The sequence below is a fragment of the Hemiscyllium ocellatum genome, chromosome 17, assembly GCF_020745735.1.
Source record: "Hemiscyllium ocellatum isolate sHemOce1 chromosome 17, sHemOce1.pat.X.cur, whole genome shotgun sequence".
Taxonomy (NCBI): domain Eukaryota; kingdom Metazoa; phylum Chordata; class Chondrichthyes; order Orectolobiformes; family Hemiscylliidae; genus Hemiscyllium; species Hemiscyllium ocellatum.
This window is the reverse complement of record NC_083417.1, coordinates 72001920-72014126: the sequence shown is the minus strand read 5'-3', so window position 1 is coordinate 72014126 and position 12207 is coordinate 72001920. Positions and strand designations below refer to the sequence as shown.

At 42.2% G+C, this 12207-nt stretch overlaps 1 protein-coding gene across 1 annotated transcript; it reads left to right on the top strand.

Annotated features, from left to right (window-relative positions):
* The first annotated feature begins 2875 nt into the window (after nt 1–2875).
* On the top strand, nt 2876–10733 carry LOC132823812 (tyrosine-protein phosphatase non-receptor type substrate 1-like). Its single transcript, XM_060837857.1, has 7 exons — nt 2876–3013; nt 3207–3527; nt 6979–7260; nt 8894–9007; nt 9279–9322; nt 9670–9780; nt 10434–10733. Exons 1-7 carry the CDS (start codon nt 2959–2961, stop codon nt 10578–10580), a joined length of 1074 nt encoding a protein of 357 aa, XP_060693840.1. The 5' UTR covers nt 2876–2958; the 3' UTR covers nt 10581–10733.
* The last annotated feature ends 1474 nt before the right edge of the window (nt 10734–12207 follow it).

Genomic DNA, 12207 nt, shown 5'->3' with positions numbered 1-12207 from the left:
TGACGCCCACTTCAGGTTCCGCCAGGGCCACAGAGACCCTGACTGCATTACAGCCTTCCTTTCAAACACAGAAAGAACTAAACACCGCAGAGGAGGTGAAAGTAACTGCTCTTGGGAGAAGGTCAGCACTGAGCCATTCTAAGGAGTCCCAGAAAAATAAAACCAAATGGAAATCAGGCGAAAACTCTCTGCTCATTGAAGTCTTAGCTCGCACAATGAAAGATCGTGAAGCTGATCAGGAGTCAGTCATCTCGGCTTTCCCTCATCCTGCTGTCAGAATACTGAATAACTGGCGATGTTTGTGCAAAGTTCAGCTCCACCGACCACTTCTCAGACACTGAATCAGTCCACGTCCAAATGTAACAAAATATTGATAGCATCCAGTCCTGGCCGGAAAACTGGCAAGTAACAAATCCGCCACTCGACTGCCGGAAAATGACCATCTCCAATAAGACAGAATCTAAAAACTGGCCTTTGAAATTCAATGAATTACCATCGCAGAGTCTCCCCTCCATGATTTGCTGAAGGTAATTGTTGAACTCAATTTGAAATAGACAACATCTGCAACTAAAGTCATTCATGTAACACAAATCACGGGAGTCAGTTACAGAGAGCAGCATGTCGCCTTGCCTCTACTCCAGCAACCTCGAGTGCTGATATGGATCCAGCATCACTGCTCATGGCAAAGAACTCTATATCCCTGCCCTGGTCGCCTTCCAGACTGCGCTCATCCTGAAATGGACCTCATCGCCCTTCCTGCCAGTTGCAGAATTGTGGCAACAAAAAAGAGGGATCATTTAGATATAACACATCTGAACATAAAATTTTGGAAATGGCTTACCACCACACTACCATCCTCATTTTGAGTGTTGTACTGTACTTTCATCCACGTAGGCCACTATTTCTACAAACAGAACAAAAATCTCAACGTCATCACCCTGGATGTGCAACATCAGATCTCATCACCTTACATTGAGGCATGGGTCACCCAGAGCCACATATTCCTAACATGGCCACCTCTGAACTGATGATGTAATCCCATCACCAGAGCTTCCAGAATGAGTATCAATCGTTCTTCATGGGCAGTATTGTTTGTTATTCTTTAAACTACAACAGATAACGAATGATTAAATAAATATCTGAGACAACTTGAGTTGGAGTATATGACATTGCTGAGACATAACAACGAAACAGCGCTGATAATCAATGCTACCGTGTTTAAAGGTTTTCAAGAAAGATAGGGTAAATATTAGTAGAGGAGCGTCCTTAATAATGAATACTGAAATCGCCTCTGGAGCGATAGAGAACATAACAAGATGTAATCAAGTCGTGCTGATTTGCGAACATGATGAACAAAACAGGAAAGAATTTGGGGCTGTACTGGAGGTTGAACGTAAACCCCTAGCTCCTTTGAAGAAATGTTTTGTTTTGACAATCATCAATGTGTTACAAGAACATCATGTCAGCCTTTCAAGTCCAACTTTTTTTGCATTCATTAGTAAAGTGGCTTTCACGCGGCTTTTACCGTTGACATAGCTTGGTTAAATCAAACAGGTGTCGAACAGAAGGTAGAGAACAGTAGCATTTACGACTTTGAATAAATCTGCTGCAGTTAAATCAAATGTTTTGCATATACGGTCGGCTGCCAGTGCCATATGGTGTGTCATGGCGTTAGTAACTACGCATGTTGATTCACTATTTGTTCGACACGGGTTCACGTACACCACGACCGATTGTGAAACTGAAGTTTAATTTGAAACAAAATGGAGAAGAAAGGCTGGTATAGCGATGACCTTTTTTTAATCACTGTTGTCAAAAATAGACAAAATCTTGTTCACTGGTATCCTTTGGGAAAGAAATTCAAACATGCTGCAGTGTCCTCAATGTCTCTCCAATTTGGATTGGTCACTGGATTCTTTCCTGCCTTTAACTCGTCCAGCTCGCATGGTCTTTCCAAAATCATTCGTTCCATTCTTTCCTGCTCTTTCATTCCTAATAATCATAAATAACTCATTACTTAACTTTCATTCCTCCAACCATTTTGATTTATATTATATCATCCTCACTGACCCATGCACCCCAAACACAACTCCATCCTCTAATGTTCAAAACTGTCTCAAAACCGGTTGGTTGACTCCTCCGTACTTGGAAATATCTCTGAACACTGTATTCTTACCAATTTCTAAAACTGAGCATGTTTGCAACAATTTTATGCTTAAACCTCATTAATCAGAAATGAATTTGAGTAAATTTTGAGTTTTGAATAAACCAAAATAAAGAAATTCACAAATGTTCTGCTGACCACTGAATCCCTTCCATGTAGGCTCCCGTCACCTCTTTGGATTATAACAGAGACCACCACACTTTTCATTACCACCTATCCTCCAATGTGCAGTTGAAATTGATAGGCCCCATTCATTTCCATCCACATTATCCAGTCATTCTATCAGATTCTCCCGGAATGGGTGGGTTTACTGCATCCACATGGCTCTACTATGCCAATAACACCCCCAGCAATTAACCATTGACCACTCCTTTCTCCCCGTTGTACCTCAGCAAAGTAATGCATCCGCTCCAACTGTAAGATCGGGGCACGCATATCTATTTCATCACCACCACCTCTGTCAAACTTCGTACTGCTGCTGGGCCAGATCCCCGCCGCAGTCCCAAATCCGCAACTGCCATAGGTCGGACAACACTGAACTTTGTCAAGGGTTGTCTCAACCAGAAATCTGTCACGTCATGCAAAAAATAATTGATCGTCTCTTGGTCACCAATCAGACTTGAGCCATCCTCATCTTGCAACACCTACTACCTCGATCCGCCTTAAACAGAACCAATCCATTGAGGTTGTCTCAGACATGAATGCATCAGGGAGTCCCAGATGGTAATAATGTTTCCATCGGGTTTCGCTGGATCTTGCTGTCCTCCTGCTCCAAGACATCTTCCCTGCCCAGAATGCCTGTGTTTCATGTGCTCTGCTATCTCTCAGTCCTGGGAGTAATTTATACAGGTCTGTAAATATTTACACTCATCTAGCGGATAGGAATATGAATGGAAATACTGAGAATTCAAAACTGGCAGCTTCGTTTTCATGATTAATTATTGGATTTTGTTTCGCTGAGTTTCTAAACCATTATTTTACCATTTTTCATTTTTCGGTTCATGAAACAGGAGCAACTAACGCTTGTATATATTTCTGGCAGGTACTGGCGAAACCCCTTTGCCCGTGATTCAATCCCCCCCGTACCTGACTGCAGTGGAAGGTACAAATGTGTCAATGTATTGCTCCACCCCGCTTTTCGATCGCAAAATATCAGTTAACGTGTCCTGGCGGAAAGATGGAGAGATCAAACCTTTGGATCCAACAGCAGACGAAAGGAAAATAATGTTACCGTTCAAGCAAGTATTTTCTGTGTTTCATCTGCTGAATGTGAGCTTCCGGGACTCCGGAATCTATTTTTGTCGCATCAGCGTCTTCGGCAGGAAAACTTCCAATGGGAATGGGACTAAGCTTATCGTACACGGTGAGTGTCACTGAGGAGGAATGAACAGCGTTAAATTAGGCAGGTATACATCGATAATAGATAACAAGAGCAGCAAGGGTCTGCTTTCAGTTTGGTGCCGAAAGGAAGGCTTGTCTTTTTTTCAGTTCAATGAGACTTAGACCGAAATTGTCCTGGTGGATACCAGACTTGCTGTCCGCGGTCAATCAAAGCTAGCCAGGCGGTGTAATGTACTTAATCTTGTATTATATCGTATATTTATAATCAGATAATGTATCATAAATAATGCTCCACTTGATTTTGATAGCTACCGGAAATGAAATGCATTAGATTTGTCATGGAGTTCAAAGTGGAAAGATGTGTTTTTCTGTTAAAGAGATAAATGTCAGGTTTTCAAAATCGATTACCAAATAGGTGCAAGTGATCATAAACGGATACAGATACAGCACAGTGTGAGTAATGCAAAACGAGAGCAAATAATTATCCTGAGGAAGAGGAACAGGCATTAGGAAAACATTCCAATGCAAACTAAGGTAAAACGAATTATTAAATGCTGTCTCAGAAATGTCATGTTTTTTCTTAAATATTTACAACTGCTCACTTAACTTTAACTGAGAAGCATGGAGTATTCTGCTATCTCAGAAATGACGCGCATCCTCACACTGTCGGATTGGAATCTTAAATACTAAGAAGTGCTCACTCAAAATTTCCCTGAGAAGCAGACAGCATTATTTGGATTGCTTCTACAGTAAACTTGAAATTAGAAATGTACTTAGCGCTGCTTCCAAGTATGATTTTGTGGAGAAGTTTACGTTTACTTCGAGATTAAATTCACTGATATATTTATTTTGGTTAATCCCCAATTTTGTTTGCAACTGTTGATAAATATATACATTCCTCATAGTTTGAGTTTCATCTTAAATCCTGATTTTAAGAAGTGGATAAAGTTTACTAAAAACTTTACCTCGTTATGTTGATGCAACCAATCTCCCTACATGAAGTCACTGTATGGAAATATATATGAAAGTGATTTTTTTTTCTGAATACTAAATAGGTCCTCGAGGCACTTGCTCAAGTCTGTGCACCAGCTTCAAATGTAACTGGCCTGTTTTGTAAAGCAACTCTGCCTTTGAAATGGGTAGTGGCATCATCCATACCAGATGTTGGTCTGGGATTGCAACAGGATTTTGTCAATTGAAAATGAGGTTTGGAGGCCTGAAGCAAATGATCAATGAGGAAATGACTAAATGCAATCCTGGGAAGTACATGCAAAGATCGCATGTTGTTCAAATTCACATTGTGTGAAGAATGTGTGCACCACTAGGAAACCAACATATTTCCCAAGGGATCTACATGAACTGGGTTGGACAAGGTTCCTCATGGTAGACTGGCTTGCAAGTTTAGATCACATGGAATACAGGGAGAATTAGGCATTTGGATACAGAACTGCCTGAAAGGTAGAAAACAGATGGTGGTCATGGAGAGTCGCCTTTCAGACTGGAGGCCTGTGACCAGTGGTGTGCCACAAGGATCGGGGTGCTGGGTTCACTGCTTTTCGTCATTTTCATAAATGACTTGGATGTGAACATAGGAGGTAAAGTAAGTAAGTTAGTAGATGATAACAAAATTGCAGGTGCCGTGGACAGCGAAGAAGGTTACCTCAGAGAACAACAAGAACTTGATCAGATGGGCCACCGGGCAGAAGAGTGGCAGATGGAGTTTAATTAGACAAATGAGAGGTACTGCATTTTGGAACAGCAAACCAGGGTAGAACTTATACACATAATGGGAACGTCCTGGTAAATGTTGCTGAACAGAGACCTTGGAGTGCAGGTTGATTGGTGAGGCCACATTCGGAATACGGTATGCAATTCTGATCTCCTTCCAATCGGAAGGATGTTTTGAAACTTGAAAGGGTTCAGAAAAGCTTTACAGGGATGTAGCCAGGCTTGAACGATTTGATTTATCGGGAGAGGCTGAATAGGCTGGAGTTGGTTTCGCTGGAGGGTCAGCGGCTGACCTGATAGAGATTTCTAAAATCATGACGGGCGTGATAAATTAAATAGACAAGGTCTTTTCCCTGGAATGGGGGAGTAAAGAACCACAGTGGAAAGTTTTAGGGTGAGAGGGGAATAATTTAAAATGGACCTAAGGGGCAACTTTCCACGAGGAGTGTGGTGAGTGCATGGAATAAGCTGTGAGAAGGCTAGTACAAGGCTAGAATGCTCGTGGATGCTTGTACAAGTACAAGATTTAAAAGCATCTGGGTGGGTTTGTAATCAGGGAAAGTTTAGAGGGATACGCAATGTCGAAATTCACTATATATTCGTCGACAGCACCTACAAAGCCCACAGCAGCAGATACGTGGCAATATGACCTTCCAAACCTTTCACCATCCCGACTTTGAAATGTATCATCATTCCCATAATAGTGTCGCTGGGTCAACATTCTGAAACTCCTTTCTTTGCAACATTACGGATGCAGGCATACCTCCGTGGGTTGCCGTGGTTCAAGAAGACAGCTTACTACCATCTTCGCAAGGGCAATTGGAAATAGGAAATAGAATATGAAGTCGATAGAAACACCAACATTGCATGCATACCTTTCCTTGAAAAGGGTTAGCTATTTGTCATCTTTTGAGGGGCGGGGCCGAGCAAACAAAGGAATTCTTGAATTTAGGATGCTAATTTTTTTATTGCAGTTTTAACAGATGCGGGTGGAGGTTGGATTGATCTCAAATGCAAACGTACCTTCGGACAGACGGGTAGAGGGTTAAATTCCAAGCTCAATAATCGAAACGAGAAAGAAAAAAGAAAGGGAGTGAAAAGTAAATTGGATTAAGCTTGTATTTGCGATAGTGTCACGCTAGTGATAGAAACTGAACGCCCCGTTTTTATTCATCTTCAATCATCGTTTCATTGCAACCTAAATACAAAGACACGACCAGTCCTGGACTTGAGATTGAGGCTTTTGATGGGACCAATTATAATTAAATGCAAACTGTGGATTGAGAATATCTGGTGGATCCATTGAGTAGACTCTGAATTTCTGGTATCCAATTGAACCAGTGATTGTTCAATGGACAATAAACTGAGGGTGTCTGGTGCACCTGGCGATTATTTAGTATGGACTCTGACTAACTGTGACCACTGTTTATTCAATATAGATTCAGAGCTGCGTGTGCAGAGTGCGTGCCTCGTCCAACATTTTGTCTGTTTTGTGCATGGTTTTGTCCACTCCATTTATCTCCACTTTCTATCTGAATGAAAAAGAAGGAGCGGTTTAACAAGCATACATCGATTTTAAGTTTCAGAATGGGAACATTATTTGTTAACATTATTAGGGTGATTAAAAAAAATTCCCTCCAAAATTCAAAAAAATCTATGCCTTTTGACAGGCTGTTCTGTTCTGTCTGCTGTCCAACCCACACACAACTTCCGATGTTGATTTGTTGATTGTTATTGTGTTCCAGTGCCGCCAACCCCGCTGAAGATAACCCGCCAGTACTCGCCCTTCCTCGCTCTCCTCTGCACAACTGCTGGCTTCTTCCCGGGGCAGTTTGAACTCGTGTGGTATAAAAATCTCTCCGAAATCACGTCTGGCATCAACATCAGGAAAATCGTGAACGAAGAGGGTTTATTTCACGTTTCCAGCGAGCTCAGTCTTCCGGAGAAGGGGTCAGTCTACACCTGCCAGATTTCTCACATCACACGCAGCGTCCCGGCAAACATCAGCGACAAAATTCCGAATCACGGTAAGGGTCACCGGTTTTCAGTTTTTGATATACAGAGGAACCTAACATCTGTCATCAATATTAAAAATACAAGGGTCCAATCCGTTCCCGGATGCTTGGCACTTCAGCCAACGTTAAAAACAGATTTGAAGTGTTACAAAGCCGTCAGTTCAAAATTTACCGCAAACAGAAACCGGCCTGCACTGCATCTGCACTGTGTCCGGGAACCAGCATGTCTATGGCCAGTTTCCTCGTCTGACGCGAGGTTTCATCCACAAGACTGATGATAAACACTTTCTTGCTCTCCATCTCAGTTTGTCTTTCTCTCCCTCTTTCTCTCTCTCTCCAATTCACTCTTGGTCTTATTGGAAAAATCAAAGTTACTTTTCTCTCTATGTTCACCTCCCACTTTATTGTCCTCCTTATCTCCATCACCGTAATGCGTCCAACATCAGACGCCACTCGCTCTCCATTCACTTCCTGGGCACTCCGTAGTTACTGCCTTGGTACGCACCTCAGTTGGTCTGATCGCTTATTTTTTTTTTGTTATCTGTTTTTGAAGGCCGTAGGATCAATTCCTCTTCCGATCCCACTCACAATGGTTTGGCAGAGCCTCGCAGTGCTGAGGCAGTATTGCTCAGTTGAAGGTGCGGTCTTTCTGGGGCTAAAGTGGGTACTGTAGATGCTGGAGATTAGAGTGAAGATTGAAGTGGTGCTGGAAATGCACAGCAGGTCGGGCAGCATCCGAGGAGGAGGAAAATCTGATTGTCCCTACACGTAGGAGCAAAAGATCCGGCGCACCGTTTTGCAGAATAGCAAGTAAGCCCTGCGTGAATACTTATCCCCCGAAATCCACATCACAGAATCAGATGGTCTGATCACTATCACATTGGCCTTTCAAAAACAGTGTCCATAATAGATGCTACAATGCATATGTTAGAACAGCGACTCTGCTACAAAGAAATGGACAACAAATGCTGCCTCAGCCCCCGATACCCACATCCCAAGAGCCAATAGTAAAATCTGATGCATTCATCCAGTCTTTTGGTACATGTTCCTTCGGCAAGATTCCGCTTGGCAGACTTGTTAGTAAAATTAGATCACGTAGGATTCAGGGAGTGCTAGACAATTGGATACAAAATTGGTTTGACGGGAGGAGACAGGGTGGTGGTAGAAATTTGCTTTTCGGACTCGAGTCTTGTGACCAGTGGTATCCCGCATGGATCAGGGCTGGGACCAGTGCTTGTTATTTTCTAAATGATTGGGAAAAGAATATAGGAAGCATGGTTCGTAAATGATGGGCACAGGGTCAATTCTTTCGCCTGTTTGAATGACGTGTGGAACGAGGTAGAGATCTTTCCACCTGGTAAATACGCGCTAATTCGCGGAGGGATTATAAACAATGCTGTATATTCACTAAATCAAATACGGTCATTATTCTGAACACATGCTGGTGTTTTCGAAATGGATAGGCGCTTTGTGGTTCAATTAGTTGGTCGATAAAGGGACAACGGAGCCTCGCGTTCGGTGAGAAGCTGCAGGAATGTGGCAGAGACGGTTTTAATGTGAGTGCAGTCTGTTACCTGGATTGGCGAATATGTTGTATCATCTGCTTTTAAAAATGCTAACATTACACCTTCTCTGTCCCCTATAGGTAACCAAGACCGTACATTCTACTACGCCTTAGTCTTTGGTTGTGCAGCAGGCGGGATTATGATTTTAGTTCTGGGAATTGTCTTCAAGGGGTGCAAATTAGACAAAACAACTGGTGAGACTTGATTTTTTTCCTGATTCTGTACTGGGCTTTCATCTCTTGTTCCATGTCACTGCTGCAGTAGGAGAGAAAGGGGACGGGCAGTCTGGAATGAAATCTTCAAGTGCAGTGCGCATAATGTGCAGCTCATCTCATCCAGATATATAGCAGAATGTTAGCGTTCGGCGAGCCTGCTCACTTTGCTTCAATGGGGCTTAATTTCTTGCGGGCTTGTGATACATTGTGAAAATGATCATGTGTGTAATGCCATTCGGTTCTCTGACAGGCAACGCGACTGCTGAGGACATGAACAGCCAATTTGAGGAACAGGTCAGTTTCTACTTATGACAACGAGAACGAAACTGTGAGTGGGATGTTGTCTACATACGGGTAATTTCTATCCATTCTCCAGGAATCTCAGACGGTGTCCTTCGACGGCACGCATATCGAGTTCACGGTGTCCCCAGTGCATCGCTCTGATATGAACACGAGACAGTGATCCATTGGGACAATGACGTCGAGTCCAGACAAGCCCGCAACTCTCGAAGACATTTTAAATGTTTGCGTTTTGTTAGGATCAGTTGGCCTGCTCTTCAGTCAGGAGCAGAGGCACAGCTCGATTTGTGATTACATTTTTTTAAACTTGCTGGCTAACCTTTCTGCAAAACCTTCCTCAGGTCAATCGGGACAGAGAGGCAGTGAGTCCGATTTATGCTGCTCTCCACTTCAGCGGAGAGAGGAAACCTGCAAAACTACTAACGGAGAAAGAGAGCTTTGTGTATGCGCAGGTACTGTCATGAAAATTAACCATCGGTTTTCCAATGGGGACCGCTTTAACACACGTCTGACCTTAGTCATGTATGATTTGGAGATGCCGATGTTGGACTGGTGTGTACAAAGTTAAAAATCGCACAACACCAGGTTGTAGTCCAGCAGGTTTAATTGGAAGCAAAAGCTTTCGGAGCGCCGCTCCTTCCTCAAGTGGTTCTGGAGTACACAATTTTAAGACACAGAATTTATAGTAAAAGTTTACAGTGTGATGTAACTGAAATTACACATTGCAAAATACCTTACATTGTTTGTTAAGTCTCTCATCTTTTAGAATGACAATGTTAGTTTCGCTTCTTTCATATGCAAATCACAAAACTTTGTTTTAAAGTTACATTCTCGGGTTAACCTTAACAATTCGTGTCTGCACAGATTGGTGTTTCAGTTACATCACACTGTAAACTTTTACTATAAATTCTGAGTCTTACAATTGTGCACTCTGCAAACATCGGATGAAGGAGAGGTGCTCCGAAAGGTTCTTGCTTCCAATTAAACTTGTTGGACTACAACCTGGTGTTGTGTGATTTTCAGCTTGGTAATGTACACCGACAGCCTGAATAATTTTATTAAAGTGAGTAGCAGAAACTACTTATATTTCATTGTTTTATTACAGACAAAGCACCGGACAGCTGGCGAACTGACCTACGCGTCTTTGAATCTTTCCGCTTCCGAGAAAACGGCAAGAAAACCAAATAAAAAGGAGGCGGAGTATGCAGAGGTCAAAATAAAAAAGGGAAGCGGAAACGCCTGGATTCCATGAACTCCAACAATATTCAGTGATAGTACAGTTACAGAAAAGTTGCTTTTGTTTTGTTTATTTGAAAAAGACAACAAGCCAGATGTGATGGGTTGATTGTGAACGATACCTTAATCGATGGTGTATTCTAATTGCTGAACCTCTGTTTATCCTTCAAATCCTTCGATTCCTGTAAAAGCAATGGAATAAATCCATTATTGTCATTGTGTTAAATGGGAATGACGAAAATCATTGAATCCCTACAGTGTGAAAGCAGGCCATTGGGCCCATAGAGTCCACGCTGATCCACCGAAATTCATCCCACCCAATCCTTATAAACCTGCTTTTCCCATTGCCAATCCACCGAGCCTGCACAGGAGGAAACCGGAGGACGGGGCGGAAACCCACGCAGACGCGGGAAGAATGTGCTACTCCACACAGATAACAACTGAGGGTGAAATCCAGCCCTGGTTCCTGGCGTTGTGAGCCCGCAGTGGTCCCCTTCGTTTAGTCAAATTGTAGTCAAAATTGAAAATCATAGGACTCAAGATTATAGTCCAAAATGATAGTCCTTGTTGGATTCAAATCTAGTGTCGTGTGATTTTCAGTTTTGTCTATCTCTGCCCAACATCGGCATCTTCACATCAAAATATTGTGCATCAGACTATTTAATAATGAGATAGTATTGCTGAGCAATCTATATTAATGTCTACACAGAAACTGAACAGGTCGAGGCCGCACTTGATGTTCTGGACGAATTTCCACCATCCTGCCCTACTTCACAAAACCGAATGCAATAGCCTTCTATTAATGTCTCCCTCATGAATTTGTCCAGGTTCCTCCTAAATCCATTCTCAAGTCCATTCATTCTTTGTGATGGTGAATAACACGTTCTAAACCTTTCCCGGGTGTTTTATTTTCTCCAAACCTTTTTTCTAATTAGATGCATTTTTTGTTTCCAACTTCTATTTCCCGCATCGCCCATAAATGTAAATATCTCCTTTCAGCCAACTTAGTTAATATATTGTACAAACGTAATGACATTTGTTATAAGGACTAAGAACAGAGTAGGTTCTTTGACCATAATTGCCTCAGACTCTCTCCGTACAAGTCATGATCACCTGAATGTCCATAAAAGAATGCATGTCTGTCTGGAATAGACAAAATAACGTTTCTTTCACTTTTGACGATAGCCAGATGTCTTAGATAACTTATAAACAAACAAAGATACTTCGCAGGATGGTCGATATAGCAATATAGGAGCAATTCCCTGCTGAACTAGACATATTCCTGTTAGGTTGAGGAGTCGAAAGATCTACAACACCTTGAAGGAAGGAACTTCTCCTCATCTGATCAGTCCCTTTTTGAGAAGAAGTGATTTTGGCCATAGCTTCTAGCAATGATTTCCTACATTAACTCCACCAAGATTATGATTTGATTTTTTTTTACATCTTCCGATGACATGGCGTCTGGTTAAAGTTAAGCTGAAAATGTGTTGCTGGTCAAAGCACAGCAGGCCAGGCAGCATCTCAGGAATAGAGAATTCGACGTTTCGAGCATAAGCCCTTCATCAGGAAGGGTTTTTACTCTGGCTAAAGTTAGTTAATGTGATGAATTAAACCTTGCTGCACAGAAGAATTCTCTGAAACCT